Source organism: Oncorhynchus nerka, linkage group LG12, assembly GCF_034236695.1.
Source record: "Oncorhynchus nerka isolate Pitt River linkage group LG12, Oner_Uvic_2.0, whole genome shotgun sequence".
Classification (NCBI taxonomy): Eukaryota; Metazoa; Chordata; class Actinopteri; order Salmoniformes; family Salmonidae; genus Oncorhynchus; species Oncorhynchus nerka.
The window spans coordinates 35,136,011-35,153,640 of NC_088407.1; the positions used below are offsets into that span (position 1 = coordinate 35,136,011).

The window sequence follows — 17,630 nt, forward strand, 5'->3', positions numbered from 1 at the left end:
AATAATCAAATCAAATCAAATTGATTTATATAGCCCTTCGTACATCAGCTGATATCTCAAAGTGCTGTACAGAAACCCAGCCTAAAACCCCAAACAGCAAACAATGCAGGTGTAAAAGCACGGTGGCTAGGAAAAACTCCCTAGAAAGGCCAAAACCTAGGAAGAAACCTAGAGAGGAACCAGGCTATGTGGGGTGGCCAGTCCTCTTCTGGCTGTGCCGGGTAGAGATTATAACAGAACATGACCAAGATGTTCAAATGTTCATAAATGACCAGCATGGTCGAATAATAATAAGGCAGAACAGTTGAAACTGGAGCAGCAGCACAGTCAGGTGGACTGGGGACAACAAGGAGTCATCATGTCAGGTAGTCCTGGGGCACGGTCCTAGGGCTCAGGTCCTCCGAGAGAGAGAGAGAAAGAAAGAGAGAATTAGAGAGAGCATATGTGGGGTGGCCAGTCCTCTTCTGGCTGTGCCGGGTGGAGATTATAACAGAACGTGGCCAAGATGTTCAAATGTTCATAAATGACCAGCATGGTTGAATAATAGTAAGGCAGAACAGTTGAAACTGGAGCAGCAGCATGGCCAGGTGGACTGGGGACAGCAAGGAGTCATCATGTCAGGTAGTCCTGGGACATGGTCCTAGGGCCCAGGCCAGTTGAAACTGGAGCAGCAGCATGGCCAGGTGGACTGGGGACAGCAAGGAGTCATCATGTCAGGTAGTCCTGGGGCATGGTCCTAGGGCTCAGGTCCTGCGAGAGAGAGAAAGAAAGAGAGAAGGAGAGAATTAGAGAACGCACACTTAGATTCACACAGGACACCGAATAGGACAGGAGAAGTACTCCAGATATAACAAACTGACCCTAGCCCCCGACACATAAACTACTGCAGCATAAATACTGGAGGCTGAGACAGGAGGGGTCAGGAGACACTGTGGCCCCATCCGAGGACACCCCGGACAGGGCCAAACAGGAAGGATATAACCCCACCCACTTTGCCAAAGCACAGCCCCCACACCACTAGAGGGATATCTTCAACCACCAACTTACCATCCTGAGACAAGGCCGAGTATAGCCCACAAAGATCTCCGCCACGGCACAACCCAAGGGGGCGCCAACCCAGACAGGCTGACCACAACAGTGAATCAACCCACCCAGGTGATGCACCCCCAGGGACGGCATGAGAGAGCCCCAGTAAGCCAGTGACTCAGCCCCGTAACAGGGTTAGAGGCAGAGAATCCCAGTGGAAAGAGGGGAACCGGCCAGGCAGAGACAGCAAGGGCGGTTCGTTGCTCCAGAGCCTTTCCGTTCACCTTCCCACTCCTGGGCCAGACTACACTCAATCATATGACCCACTGAAGAGATGAGTCTTCAGTAAAGACTTAAAGGTTGAGACCGAGTTTGCGTCTCTGACATGGGTAGGCAGACCGTTCCATAAAAATGGAGCTCTATAGGAGAAAGCCCTGCCTCCAGCTGTTTGCTTAGAAATTCTAGGGACAATTAGGAGGCCTGCGTCTTGTGACCGTAGCGTACGTGTAGGTATGTACGGCAGGACCAAATCAGAGAGATAGGTAGGAGCAAGCCCATGTAATGCTTTGTAGGTTAGCAGTAAAACCTTGAAATCAGCCCTTGCTTTGACAGGAAGCCAGTGTAGAGAGGCTAGCACTGGAGTAATATGATCAAATTTTTTGGTTCTAGTCAGGATTCTAGCAGCCGTATTTAGCACTAACTGAAGTTTATTTAGTGCTTTATCCGGGTAGCCGGAAAATAGAGCATTGCAGTAGTCTAACCTAGAAGTGACAAAAGCATGGATTAATTTTTCTGCATCATTTTTGGACAGAAAGTTTCTGATTTTTGCAATGTTACGTAGATGGAAAAAAGCTGTCCTCGAAATGGTCTTGATATGTTCTTCAAAAAAGAGATCAGGGTCCAGAGTAACGCCGAGGTCCTTCACAGTTTTATTTGAGACGACTGTACAACCATTAAGATTAATTGTCAGATTCAACAGAAGATCTCTTTGTTTCTTGGGACCTAGAACAAGCATCTCTGTTTTGTCCGAGTTTAATAGTAGAAAGTTTGCAGCCATCCACTTCCTTATGTCTGAAACACATGCTTCTAGCGAGGGCAATTTTGGGGCTTCACCATGTTTCATTGAAATGTACAGCTGTGTGTCATCCGCATAGCAGTGAAAGTTTACATTATGTTTTCGAATAACATCCAAGAGGTAAAATATATTGTGAAAACAATAGTGGTCCTAAAACAGAACCTTGAGGAACACCGAAATTTACAGTTGATTTGTCAGAGGACAAACCATTCACAGAGACAAACTGATATCTTTCTGACAGATAAGATCTAAACCAGGCCAGAACTTGTCCATGTAGACCAATTTGGGTTTCCAATCTCTCCAAAAGAATGTGGTGATCGATGGTATCAAAAGCAGCACTAAGGTCTAAGAGCACGAGGACAGATGCAGAGCCTCGGTCCGATGCCATTAAAATGTCATTTACCACCTTCACAAGTGCCGTCTCAGTGCTATGATGGGGTCTAAAACCAGACTGAAGCATTTCGTATACATTGTTTGTCTTCAGGAAGGCAGTGAGTTGCTGCGCAACAGCCTTCTCTAAAATTTTGAGAGGAATGGAAGATTCGATATAGGCCGATAGTTTTTTATATTTTCTGGGTCAAGGTTTGGCTTTTTCAAGAGAGGCTTTATTACTGCCACTTTTAGTGAGTTTGGTACACATCCAGTGGATAGAGAGCCGTTTATTATGTTCAACATAGGAGGGCCAAGCACAGGAAGCAGCTCTTTCAGTAGTTTAGTTGGAATAGGGTCCAGTATGCAGCTTGAAGGTTGAGAGGCCATGATTATTTTCATCATTGTGTCAAGAGATATAGTACTAAAAGACTTGAGCGTCTCTCTTGATCCTAGGTCCTGGCAGAGTTGTGCAGACTCAGGACAACTGAGGTTTGGAGGAATACGCCGGTTTAAAGAGGAGTCCGTAATTTGCTTTCTAATAATCATAATCTTTTCCTCAAAGAAGTTCATGAATTTATCACTGCTAAAGTGAAAGTCATCCTCTCTTGGGGAATGCTGCTTTTTAGTTAGCTTTGCGACAGTATCAAAAAGGAATTTCGGATTGTTCTTATTTTCCTCAATTAAGTTAGAAAAATAGGATGATCAAGCAGCAGTAAGGGCTCTTCGGTACTGCACGGTACCGTCCTTCCAAGCTAGTCGGAAGACTTCCAGTTTGGTGTGGCGCCATTTCCGTTCCAATTTTCTGGAAGCTTGCTTCAGAGCTCGGGTATTTTCTGTGTACCAGGGAGCTAGTTTCTTATGAGACATTTTTTTAGTTTTTAGGGGTGCAACTGCATCTAGGGTATTGCGCAAGGTTAAATTGAGATCCTCAGTTAGGTGGTTAACGGATTTTTGTCCTCTGGCGTCCTTGGGTAGGCAGAGGGAGTCTGGAAGGGCATCAAGGAATCTTTGTGTTGTCTGTGAATTTATAGCACGACTTTTGATGTTCCTTGGTTGGGGTCTGAGCAGATTATTTGTTGCAATTGCAAACGTAATAAAATGGTGGTCCGATAGTCCAGGATTATGAGGAAAAACATTAAGATCCACAACATTTATTCCATGGGACAAAACTAGGTCCAGCGTATGACTGTGACAGTGAGTGGGTCCAGAGACATGTTGGACAAAACCCACTGAGTCGATGATGGCTCCGAAAGCCTTTTGGAGTGGGTCTGTGGACTTTTCCATGTGAATATTAAAGTCACCAAAGATTAGAATATTATCTGCAATGACTACAAGGTCCGATAGGAATTCAGGGAACTCAGTGAGAAACGCTGTATATGGCCCAGGAGGCCTGTAAACAGTAGCTATAAAAAGTGATTGAGTAGGCTGCATAGATTTCATGACTAGAAGCTCAAAAGACGAAAACGTCATTTTTTTTTTTGTAAATTGAAATTTGCTATCGTAAATGTTAGCAACACCTCCGCCTTTGCGGGATGCACGGGGGATATGGTCACTAGTGTAGCCAGGAGGTGAGGCCTCATTTAACACAGTAAATTCATCAGGCTTAAGCCATGTTTCAGTCAGGCCAATCACATCAAGATTATGATCAGTGATTAGTTCATTGACTATAATTGCCTTTGAAGTAAGGGATCTAACATTAAGTAGCCCTATTTTGAGATGTGAGGTATCATGATCTCTTTCAGTAATGACAGGAATGGAGGTGGTCTTTATCCTAGTGAGATTGCTAAGGCGAACACCGCCATGTTTAGTTTTGCCCAACCTAGGTCGAGGCACAGACACGGTCTCAATGGTGATAGCTGAGCTGACTACACTGACTATGCTAGTGGCAGACTCCACTATGCTGGCAGGCTGGCTAATAGCCTGCTGCCTGGCCTGGACCCTATTTCATTGTGGAGTTAGAGCCCTGTCTAAGTTGGTAGATAAGATGAGAGCACCCCTCCAGCTAGGATGGAGTCCGTCACTCCTCAGCAGGTCAGGCTTGGTCCTGTTTGTGGGTGAGTCCCAGAAAGAGGGCCAATTATCTACAAATTCTATCTTTTGGGAGGGGCAGAAAACAGTTTTCAACCAGCGATTGAGTTGTGAGACTCTGCTGTAGAGCTCATCACTCCCCCTAACTGGGAGGGGGCCAGAGACAATTACTCGATGCCGACACATCTTTCTAGCTGATATGCACGCAGAAGCTATGTTGCGCTTGGTGATCTCTGACTGTTTCATCCTAACATCGTTGGTGCCGACGTGGATAACAATATCTCTATACTCTCTACACTCGCCAGTTTTAGCTTTAGCCAGCACCATCTTCAGATTAGCCTTAACGTCGGTAGCCCTGCCCCCGGGTAAACAGTGTATGATCGCTGGATGATTCGCTTTAAGTCTAATACTGCAGGTAATGGAGTCGCCAATGACTAGAGTTTTCAATTTGTCAGAGCTAATGGTGGGAAGCTTCGGCGTCTCAGACCCCGTAACGGGAGGAGTAGAGACCAGAGAAGACTCGGCCTCTGACACCGACCCGCTGCTTAATGGGGAAAACCGGTTGAAAGTTTCTGTCGGCTGAATGAGCGACACCGGTTGAGCGTTCCTACAGCATTTCCTTCCAGAAACCGTGAGAAAATTGTCCGGCTGCGGGGACTGTGCCAGGGGATTTATACTACTATCTGTACTTACTGGTGGCACAGACGCTGTTTCATCCTTTCCTACACTGAAATTACCCTTGCCTAACGATTGCGTCTGAAGCTGGGCTTGCAGTACAGCTATCCTCGCCGTAAGGCGAGCACAGCGGCTGCAATTAGAAGGCATCATGTTAATGTTACTACTTAGCTTCGGCTGTTGGAGGTCCTGACGAATCGTGTCCAGATAAAGCGTCCGGAGTGAAAAAGTTGAGTGTAAAGAAATGCTATTTCTTATGCAGGTGACCAGCATACTGCTATTACATTTCTATAACTCACAGTAAAGCCTGTGGGGCCCCCTACAGGATAGCTCCCACATTACACACTAACTGCCAAACCAGCGCACACACATAATCTCCTTTCTAGCCGAACATTGTGTGCCCGAAGAGGATTCTACGATGACGGACAGACAACTGAGCCAATGGCGGAAGACTACAGACTACACCCCAGCCTGAACCAATCCAAAGATCCGATCTTCTAGAATCAACCTACTTTCTGTTCTGTATATTAGAGTTGTGCTGAATGTTAACGGTCTTTTTTCCTGCTGTTCTGTGCGGTCAAGGATCGATTCAGACAAAGTGGTAAATTGTATGACAAGCGACAGTTTATTCAGAGTGAAGATATCTGGTACCGCGTAATTACGGCTCTCCCGTTAGCTCGCATAGAACAGCAGGAAAAGAGGCCGTTAACAATCAGCACAGCCCTTATATGTGGAACAGAAAGTAGGTTGATTCATAGAAGATCGGATCTTTGGATTGGTTCAGTCTGGGTGTATTCTGTAGTCTTCCGCCATTGGCTCAGTTGTCTGTCCGTCATCGTGGAATCCTCTTCGGGCACACAATGTTCGGCTAGAGAGGAGATTATGTGTGTGCGCTAGTTTGGCAGTAAGTGTGTAATGCGGGAGCTATCCTGTAGGGGACCCCACAGGCTTTACTGTGAGTTGTAGCCATATATTTAGCAGTAGGTTGGTCACCTGCATAAGAAATAGCAATTCTTTACAAGATAGCCGGAGAGAATTCTGATTAAAACTACGATTAAATTCCGATTGAATTAAATTAAATTACGATTAAAGCAAATTCACAATGGCGACCCCCAATACTCCAAAGCTGAGGTTTAATGAGTTCCTAGAACAAAAAATAGAATATAGATCAGGGGGAAAGGAACAATGGAAGCACATGAAGAAAGTTTGGGAGGGATTAAAGCTAAAATGGACACAAGAAGGTTATTTAGGAGGGGGACCGCCAACCGGGGTCCAGCTGAAAACAATGGAATGTGGGTTAAGAGAGACGCTGCAGGAAGCTAGAGATAAAGAGGCAGAAAAGAACAAAAATCACGTATTTAAGAAAGAAGGGACTAAACAGAGAGAAAGGGCAGAAGTGGAACTGAAGATAGGAACTTGGGCCATCGAAGAGGCGCTAAGAGCACAACTGAATAAAAAACCGGAAATGATGGGGGTGGCCACTCCCTCAGAAGGGGAAGATGAGCAGACGGGCACCTCCTGCACATCCAGTGTGTACAGAGAACATAGAGGGGAACCAAGGAGCGATATTAGTAAGGAGTATTTCACAAGTGGCCGCCGACAAGAAGAAAATTTAATGACTTTCAGCGAACCGGAAGAACAGGGAGGAGATGATATGGAACCACAAGAGGAGACAGAGGAAGACGTTCCCCTCACGGCTGCAGGTGTATGGGAGGCAAAAAGCCAACTGAAACTCATGAAAGAAGTCGCAGCAGAAACGGGTGAAATAGTCCTGATACAAGGAGTGTTTAAGGGAAAATCAACCCCCGTTGAAACAGCAGTAAGACGGTCGAAGCGCATCATAGCCAGACAAAGGAGAGAAGAAGAAGAAGAAGCCCAAAGACGACATGGGCTGTATCAAATGCCACTCAGGATGGACGACACAACGCACCGAGAGGAATACGTTGCCTGGAAGATGCAAGATTTGACGGCCCTGATGGAACAGCTCCCGAGCTTACATGGGGGTGCCTCAGCCTGGCTGCTTCAGCTTCAGTCCCTAACTTCCGGGGTCCGGCTTGCCTTGGGGGACATGAAGGCCTTATTGGCTAGGTCAACCGACTACACGACCATGAATGCCCTAATAAACACAGCAGGACTGGGAACATTTGGGTCAGCAACAGAACCTGAGAAATACAGAGTATCACTGTGGAACGAGCTCAGAAGGGCATATCCCACTGATAGAGGAAAATATAGTTTAGATTATCAATTATGTATTCATTAATGATTAGAACCATTTATGCTAATACTATTATGTTATGATTTGAAAAGTATGGGTTCTTAATTGTACTGTTACTGAAAATGTAAGCAGAAATGAATTGTGTCTGTGTCTACTGGGAAGGTTAGGGAGGGATGCTGTGGCTTTTCAGACAGATAAGAAATGCCTGGGAAAATGTTCCATTCCTAAAACAATGGGTTCTTGTGAGAATCGGAGAGAGGGGGTGTAACTGATGACGTCATTTTATGTCTTCTTTCTTTAAAATGTAATGTTCTTTGTATTTTGGGTCAGTACTCTCTGGAATTAAACGCTCTTTAACCTGGCTTTTAAGACTGGTCTCGATCTACTTCATGCATAATTAATGAACTTACAACTCATTAAATGAATTAGAAATGAGTGTGAATTTAATTGGTTTTGGCAATTAAAACATTAAAGGAATTTAGAATTCCTCTATCACCCACCGAGAAAAATTATACAACCCTTACCTCTTTTGCCATGGAAGACGGGGAGCAGGCAGCTCAATACCTAGATAGGGCCAAGACCACCTGGAGGTCAGTCCACATTGAACCCCATGACCAGAGCGGAACCACTCTCAGCATGTGGAAGGAGATGGTGGTGAATGGGACGCCCACAGAAGTGAAAACCAAGCTTAGGGCCACAGTGGGGCTGATGGCCTTGCCCACTGCCCAATTCAACTCCCATGTCCACCATCACATCTCTCAATACAACAAAGACAAAGGCACGGCTGATTCACAAGTTCAGTCGCTGCAACTCCAGTTGCTCAAATTACAATTGAATGAGGCCCAAAAGACCGCAAAGCCTAAAAAGCAAATGGTGGCGGAGGAACCCACTGATATAGCCAAGATTGTGACTCAGACCATGAACCAGATGTTGGTGGCCGCTCCAGCACCACCGACCCCCGCACAGGCACCGGTCGTATACGCCGCCCCTCCATATCCAGGAGCCAGCTACGGATATGGAGGTTATGCCCAGCCGAGTTTCTCCAACCCCCCAGGACCAGCATGGGGGGGCACCACAAACAGGGGGGGGACCGCCACAAGCAAGACCCATTCATTGCTACAACTGTAACCACGAAGGCCATTACGCCAGAGACTGCCCCGCTCCTCTCACAGCAGCGCCAGTCATACTTGGCCTACAGGGGAGGAGAGGTGGACAACGGGGAAGAGGGGCCCCAAGGTACCCAGCCCCTGCCCAGGGATATCCACCAGCCCCTGCCCAGGGATATCCACCAGCCCCTGCCCAGGGATATCAACCAGCCTACAACCCAGCGTCCCCTACCGGTCCCACCTTCCAGGGGATGTCCGAGGGATACCCCCCATGGGAATGAGGCTGCCCACCACCACCAGTCGGGTTAGATGGCCAACAATTCTCTGTCCACACGGAACCCACTATTACATGCGTAGTACAAGGGGTCACCCACAGGTTCCTTGTGGACACTGGATGTACATATTCCGCCATCAATTCTCATCAACCCCTCTCTTCAGACAAGATAAAGGTGGTGGGGGTTTCAGGAAATCCTGAAGATCAATACAAAACTACTCCACTATTGTTCCAGTGGGGCCCTTCCAGTTTGAAACACCAATTCCTATATTGTCCAAATTGCCCAATCAACCTACTAGGTCGAGACCTACTCTGTAAGTTAGGATGCACAATCTACCTAACTGAGTCAGGTGTGGAGGTCGCGCTCGATCCACCGCCAAGGGCCCGAATCCTGATGCTCCCAATTCTGCCCGCACCTGCTCTATCCACCACACAGGAGGTTTACTGGCTCAAATGCCTACCATCTGGACCTGGAACTCCTGCCATCCAATTTCAATTCAACCAATGGAGGAAGCTAATATACACCTTTCATCCCTATAAGACACCACAGGCAGAGTTGCACTGCACTCTCAACGTCACTGACGACGAAGACACGCCGTACACACAAGATTGGGATGAAAACATGATGCATCTTACCCCAAACATACGCTGCCTTACCATCGTGTGCGGCCCTGAGGGGGTGGCAGCCCCAGTCATACTCCCACACCATATTAAACCTTGGTATCAACTGGGACCCGACTCTGCTCCACACGTGACCCTCGCAGTAGGGAATGGACACGAGGCCCGAAGCCTGGGTCCAATGATAAAAAGGGCCTCGAAACTCACTTGGGAAGCGACTCATAGACCTGGCCTGTTGAAAGCAACCACCGAAGAGATGTGGCGTCTGACTATGGTGGACACTGAGGAACAGTGCCAGCCTGAGCGCCTCACTCTCCCCAGGCATCACGGGAAACCATATTCTGATCACCCTTCCTCCCCTGCTGTCTTGGACTCCATAGACAAGGCAATATGGACAACCACACCATTTGACGTGGGAAAGTTACAGGTCCAACCAGTGTGCATTACCCTAACCAATCCGGCACAGGTACCAATATTTCGAACCCAATATCGACTGAAGCATGAACAGACAGAGGGGATCAGACCCACTATCGAAGGCCTCCTTGGAGCTGGGTGCATATACAGGACTCGGTCACCCTGGAACACCCCCATACTTCCTGTTCTGAAGGCAGGAGGAGAAACATACCGGATGGTGCAGGATTTCCGGGCTGTAAATGAAGTTACCACACCCATCGATCTCCCTGTTCCAGACCCACACATCATACTGAGCAACCTGTCACCCAAACATCGGTATTTCACCGTAGTGGACTTGGCCAATGCCTTTTTCAGCATCCCATTGGATGAGGCTTCCCAGCCACTTTTTGCCTTTACCTACGAGAATCAGCAATTTAACTATTCCGTACTTCCCCAAGGTTACACTTCTTCCCCTGGAATCTTCAATTATATTCTGAAGACTCACCTGGCAGAACTGAAAATCCCAGAAGGAGTGATACTCATACAATACGTAGACGACCTGTTGCTGGGGGCTCCGACCTCAGACCTCTGTCTAGAAATGACTAAAACCCTGTTAGACTTTCTGGCAGTCAAAGGCTACAAAGTCAAGATGTCAAAAGTCCAATCATGCAGACGAACCGTTCTGTTCCTGGGAAGGGAAATCTCAAGCGAGGGGGCCGGCCTCTCAAAATCACACCGAGACTCAATCCTACATCATCCCAGGCCCATTACTGTTTCAGGAATGCTCTCTTTCCTGGGGTTGACGGGATACAGCCGTACTCACATCCCAGACTATACTGAAAGAACTGAACCTCTGAGAGAAATTGTTCGAGAAGCTGGCCCAAGAAACCTACAGGCCCCACTTACATGGACTCCTGAAGCTTCAACGGCGTTTGGGCTCCTGAAGACTGACCTGTCTGTGGCTGCTGCTCTCACGGCACCAGACTACGGTAAAACATTTCACCTGGATGTTTCTGAAAAGGAAGGCTTTGCATCAGCCGTCCTTTTTCAGAAACATGAGGGGGAGAGAAGAGTACTCATGTACCACTCTTCAAAACTTGACCACATTGAAACCGGCCAGACCGCCTGTTCCAGATACGTTGCGGCGGTAGCCAAGGCGATTGAGAAGACAGCCCATCTGGTAATGTGCCACAATATGCAAATACACACCCACCACGGGGTGGCAGCATACCTCATCAGCAAAGAATTTACCTTCAGTGCGGACAGAAAAAACAAAATCCAGAACAAATGCACCCAGTCACACATCACTTTTGTGAACACCGACAAGAACATGGCAGATGCACTCACCGCAGAAGATGGCCTAGCACACTCCTGCCAAGAGAGGGCAGCACAAGAGCTCAAACTGAGACCAGACCTGGAAAATGAACCACTGACATCTCCAGACCTATGGCTGTACACAGACGGATGTTGCTACAAGGGAGACACAGGAAACGTAGCTGCCTATGCGGTCGTACAGCAGCTGCATGACAAAACACATGTCACGTTGGAATCAGGAATTATCCCCCAGCCAGTATCGGCACAACTTGCGGAAATTGTGGCTTTGACTCAAGCTCTAGAGAAAGCCGAAGGAAAAACTGTAAACATTTACACGGACTCGGCATACGCACACGGAGCTGTGCACATAGATGGACCACAATGGGTTAGGCGCAACTTTACCACCACAGGTAACCTACCCATCAAGCACCGAGCCCAAATGGAACGTTTGATGCATGCCGTGTCCTTACCAAAGACAGTGGCCATAATGAAATGCCGAGGCCACCAAAGACTGACCAGCAGAATCAATCAAGGAAATGATGCCGCAGACCTGGCAGCCAAGGCCGCAGGAGGATACAGCCCCCGACAGATGGTGCTCGGGATAGAACCGGCAAGGACTGAATTGACAAGCCAGCACATACTAGAACTACAGGAAGAGGCAGGCCCTTACGAACATTCGGTTTGGACACAGAAGGGAGGCTCTAAGGGACCAGATGGAATATGGAGATGCCATGATGGCCGACTGGTGGCTCCGGCTAATCTCTGTCCAGAACTGATAAGGGAAGCCCATGGACCCACTCATGAAGGGAAACTCAGAACTTTACAGAAGGTTTCGTACATATGGTGGCACCCCCACATGAAGGACATGACAGATTTATTCTGTGACGAATGCAACATATGTGGGAGCCACAATCCAAAGAAGCCTTACCAAACCCAGATGGGGGCCTACCCGGTGCCAAACGCATGTTTCCAAGACATCAGTATAGACTATACAGACATGGGAGAAGACAATGTAAAGAACGGGAAGAGATATTTGCTAGTAATGGTAGATAGATTCTCTAGATGGGTAGAAGCAATTCCAACAGCTAAGGAGGATGGGAAAACGGTCATTAAGTGGCTACAGACAGAACTCATACCTAGATATGGGGTCCCTAGATATATCCGTTCTGACAATGGGTCCCACTTCGCAAACAAACACCTGAGACAGGTGGAGGAGAGGTTCGGCATTATACACAAGTTTGGTTCCGTGTATAAGCCGCAGGCCCAAGGCCTTGTGGAGCGCTGCAACCAATCTCTGAAGTGTAAGATAGCCAAAGTGTGTGCTGGTACAAAACTGACATGGGTGGAGGCCCTGCCACTGGCGTTGATGGCCATGAGGTCATCACCTGGGGCAGGGACTCATCTCTCACCCCACGAAATAATGACAGGGAGAGTAATGCCAGGTCCACCAAGAGAGGGAGGTCATATGCCCCCTCTTGATGTACACCAGATAGGTATGACTGACTATGTAAGAAAATTGACGGAACTGTCCGCAGCTCTTTCCAAACAGATACACAAAGTCCATGAGGGGGAGCTGACGGGAGATCCGGAGCAACTGAGGGTAAAGGTCGGCGATTGGGTAAGGATCAAGGTCCACAAAAGAAAGTGGGCGGATCCCAGGTGGACTGGACCGTACGAAGTGAAGGAGGTTACTTCACACTCAGTCCAGGTCAAAGGTAAATCGGGCGCACCTTGGCACCACTTGACTCATTGTACACCAGCACCGACTCCTTCTAGAACTCTGACTGAAGTCAGGGTCGATTTGAGCGACCTAAATTTGATTACAACCACAGAACCCTTAGTTGGTGAGGATGTGGGAGCAACTCCCCAGCACACCAACTAACAGGTCGTCCAGAGATAGGGGCTATCCCTGGACGAGATTGGGGATATCGGGCCCCGTGTTTGTTATTTTTATTGTAGTCACAGGAGTTTCCATGGGGATTCTCCTGTGGGTATTAGAGCATCATACACCTACATTACAAGCAGATATAGGACCCTCTAATGGGTCATCCAACCTGACCACATCCATGGCACATATAGAACTGACCAATCATTTGCGCAAGAGGCATTCCTCCACCCCTGACACTGATTGTAAGGCCAACGACATACGGAGCACGACCGTTTGCGTCCCCGCAAACGCAACTAATATCATTAACATCCCTTGGGGGACTTTAGGGTACTCTAGGCTAAAGGGGAGGGAACAGGTGGGGGCCAATGCACTCTGGTTTGCCGGACATGTCTGGTATATGACATTAGGTAAGGTTGGCGATTGGTCTTGGAGGAATTTGGTGGGGGAGACAGGTAATGGGTGGGAAGACTGGACAACAGACGAGGGGGCAGTGAAATGGCGGAAGCGACTGACTTTAACTAAGACAAATACGGGACTGAAACTTACTGTTAGGCCAGGGGCCAGCCCTTAGGGTGTTATGATTTCATACTGGCCCCAGGGAATTCCGGGGTCAGTTATTGGTTGTGGCGAATTTGCGTGACTAATAATCCTAAACCGACTTCGGTTACAGTAAGGAATGACATGACCACACCCGTAAAAGGGTCCCCGTCATCCCCACTGTTTGGCCCGGTGGAGGCAATATCCAGGCTTAAAAGTCCGGATGATGTAATTTTAACAGCCACAGGAGTCTCAGGTTTTCCAATAATTGGCTATTGTTTACCGAGGAAGCTGCAAATACCACCAGGCAGAGTTGTGTGGTGTGCATGGGAGCTCGTCCATTGCTCCGCATTGTCCCAGCAGTAGTGACTCTAGCATGTCTAATCCCTCTTATGACTACAGATAACCCCAGGGATAATTGTACTGCCTGGGATGAGGTCTATCCGGTTACTAAATTCACCACTAGGAACCCAGTGTTTTCCAACCAGGTTGCAAGGGCAAATTTTACTTGTGTCAATATGACGGGAGGAGGAACCGAGGTGGGATGGATTCCTGTGGATTGGTGTCTGGATACAGTTAATATTAAGGGAGCCTCAGGCCAATATCCAGAGCAGATGTGTGGTGGTGGTGTGGTAGTACGGTCCTGTTTGATAAGTTACCCTCCAACAGTACTGGACGCTGTGCACTTGTTACTCTCTTGTTGCCTGTTTCTATCTACCCTATAGGAGCCGAGGACCTTGTTCTGCGGATCCAGGAGTGAATCCCGGATATAGGGGAAGTTCCAGGAGAGACACCACCCCATCTAGTGGAGACCCCTCCTACATAGACGCTATCGGAGTCCCTAGGGAGTGCCTGATGAGTATAAGTTAATAGATCAGGTAGCTGCAGGGTTTGAATCATCCATCTGTTGGTGGTGCACAATTAACAAGAATGTTGATCGTATTAACTATATACATTACAACGTCCAAAGACTAGGCAACTGGACTCAGCAGGGTTTTGAAGCAGTACATGGTCAACTGGCTGCAACCAGCCTGATGGCTTTCCAAAATCGTATTGCCATTGATATGTTACTCTCTGAGAAGGGCGGAGTTTGCTCTATGTTTGGTGACCAGTGTTGTACTTTCATCCCTAATAACACAGCCTCGGATGGTAGTTTGACGGTCGCTTTGGAGGGTCTGCGGACGCTTAATGGTAAAATGAAATCTCATTCTGGGATAGATACCTCGATGTGGGACTCCTGGATGAGTGCGTTTGGTAAATATAAAACCCTGGTTTCCTCCATTTTGGTATCCATTTCGGTGTTCGCTGCCATTTTAGTTCTCTGTGGATGCTGTTGCATTCCATGCATCCGTTCCCTTACCACTAGGGTTATCTCTAGAGCTATTGACCCTTCCTCCCCTTCCCAGATGTTTCCTCTGCTGGATAAAGACCTACTTGAATTCGAGGATGAGGAGGAGAGTGCCTATTAAGTTTACATTATATCTGCTGTTGCCTTGTGGGGATGTATGTATGTGTTATGCAAGTGGATCATTCCGCCTGACTTGCCTAGTTTAAGTCACATCTCTTTGGAGATGTGAAGAGAGGGAATCACAACTTTTTCCTGCGGGAAAAAGTTGGCTTATGTGGACAAGCAACCCCCCCCAATGGTGGAACAAACTCCCTCACGACGCCAGGACAGCGGAGTCAATCACCACCTTCCGGAGACACCTGAAACCCCACCTCTTTAAGGAATACCTAGGATAGGATAAAGTAATCCTTCTCACCCCCCTTAAAAGATTTAGATGCACTATTGTAAAGTGGCAGTTCCACTGGATGTCATAAGGTGAACGCACCAATTTGTAAGTCGCTCTGGATAAGAGCGTCTGCTAAATGACTTAAATGTAAATGTAAGCATTTTACTTTTATTTTGAGCTGTTGTTCTCCACTCTGTTAAATGAGGGTTGTAAGTTCCTAGGTGGCTGGTAGCCAACTTAGTACATAGTGGGATTGAATGGAGAACATGATGGTAATACATATATATCTATTTCTGTTTAATACCGTGCCTTATTTCATAGTCCCTTTGGGAGAAGTTTCTCTTTGTGTCTGGATCTAGTTAGGTTGTGTCACGTCTCTGGTGAGACGTGAAGAGAGGGTTTTGTAAAGAAATGCTATTTCTTATGCAGGTGACCAGCATACTGCTATTACATTTCTATAACTCACAGTAAAGCCAGTGGGGCCCCCTACAGGATAGCTCCCACATTACACACTAACTGCCAAACCAGCGCACACACATAATCTCCTTTCTAGCCGAACATTGTGTGCCCGAAGAGGATTCTACGATGACGGACAGACAACTGAGCCAATGGCGGAAGACTACAGACTACACCCCAGCCTGAACCAATCCAAAGATCCGATCTTCTAGAATCAACCTACTTTCTGTTCTGTATATTAGAGTTGTGCTGAATGTTAACGGTCTTTTTTCTTGCTGTTCTGTGCGAGCTAACGGAAGAGCCGTAATTACGCGGTACCAGATATCTTCACTCTGAATAAACTGTCGCTTGTCATACAATTTACCACTTTGTCTGAATCGATCCTTGACCGGCTCACCCTTCTACATATCTAATTACTAACATGAGGAAAAAATAAATAAATATATGAACGGTAATTAAAAAGTGAAAACCGTAAAGTTGTCAGGTAGCAAAATAGGTTGGCAACAAAACGCACAGCAACTCGAAAACAAGCCTGCAAGTTGTGACCGGAAATGACGTAGCGTCTATAACTATAAATAATAACTACAACCTAAAACCTCTTACCTTGAAATATTGAAGTCTCATGTTAAAAGGAACCACTAACTTTCATATGTTCTCATGTTCTGAGCAAGCTTTTTTACATGGCACATATTGCACTTTTACTTTCTTCTCCAACACTTTGTTTTTGCATTTTGCACCCAATTTGAACATGTTTCATTATTTATTTGAGGCTAAATTGATTTTATTGATGTATTATATTAAGTTAAAATAAGTGTTCATTCAGTATTGTTGTAATTGTCATTATTACAAATACATTTATAAAAACGTCAGATTAATTGGTACCGTTTTTTTTTTGGTCCTCCAATAATCGGTATCTGTATCGGTGTTGAAAAATCATAATCGGTCGACCTCTACTCCAGGTTTAAGTCTGGGCTCTGGCTGGGCCACTCAAGGACATTCAGAGACTTGTCCCGAAGCCACTCCTGTTTTGTCTTGGCTGTGTGCTTAGGTTCGTTGTCCTGTTGGAATGTGAACCGTCACCCCAGTCTGAGGTCCTGAAAGCTCTGGAGCATGTTTTCATCAAGGATCTCTCTGTACTTTGCGCTGTTCATCTTTGCCTCGATACTGACTAGTCTCCCAGCCCCTGCTGCTGAAAAACATGCCCACAGCATGATTCTGCCACCACCATGCTTCACCGTAGTGATGGTGCCAGGTTTCCTCCAGATGTGACGCTTGGCACTGTAAAAATGTTTTGGTACTCTTCCCCAGATCTGTGCCTCGGCACAATCCTGTCTCGGAGCTCTACGGACAATTCCTTCGACCTCATGGCTTGGTTTTTGCTCTGACATGCACTGTCAACTGTGGGACCTTATATAGACAGGTATGTGCCTTCCAAATCATGTCCAATCAATTGAATTTACCACAGGTGGACTACAAACAAATAAAATGTTATTTGTCACATGTGCTGAATACAACAGGTAGACCTTACAGTGAAATGCTTACAAGCCCTTAACCAACAATAATTTCAGTTTAAAAAAGTGTTAAGTAAATTTTTTTTTTTTTTAAATAATAATAATTAAACAGCAGCAGTAAAATAACAATAGAGAGACTATATACAGGGGGTACCGGTACAGAGTCAATGTACGGGGGCACCGGTTAGTCGAGGTAATTGAGGTAATATGTACATGTAGGTATAGTTAAGATGAATATGCATAGATAATAAACAGAGAGTAGCAGCAGCGTAAAACAGGGGCCTTGTTAGCTCTTTGATTAGCTGTTCAGGAGTCTTATGGCTTTAGGGTAGAAGCTGTTAAGAAGTCTCTTGGACCTATACTTGGCGCTCCGGTACCGGTTGCCGTGCAGTAGCAGAGAGAACAGTCC

At 46.8% G+C, this 17,630-nt stretch overlaps 1 protein-coding gene and 1 long non-coding RNA gene across 2 annotated transcripts in view; one reads left to right on the forward strand and one right to left on the reverse strand.

The window, feature by feature from the left end:
- Positions 1–17,630, reverse strand: part of LOC135574324 (uncharacterized) — a 20,495-nt gene continuing 2,865 nt past the window's right edge. The window contains exon 2 of the long non-coding RNA XR_010465344.1: positions 1–750. This is a non-coding gene — a long non-coding RNA (uncharacterized LOC135574324). The remainder of the gene's footprint in view (positions 751–17,630) is intronic.
- LOC135574393 (uncharacterized) lies at positions 7,926–14,990 on the forward strand. Its single transcript, XM_065025985.1, has 4 exons — positions 7,926–8,450; positions 8,564–8,731; positions 9,208–12,714; positions 14,928–14,990. The coding sequence occupies exons 1-4, from the start codon at positions 7,926–7,928 to the stop codon at positions 14,988–14,990; spliced, it is 4,263 nt and encodes a 1,420-aa protein (XP_064882057.1).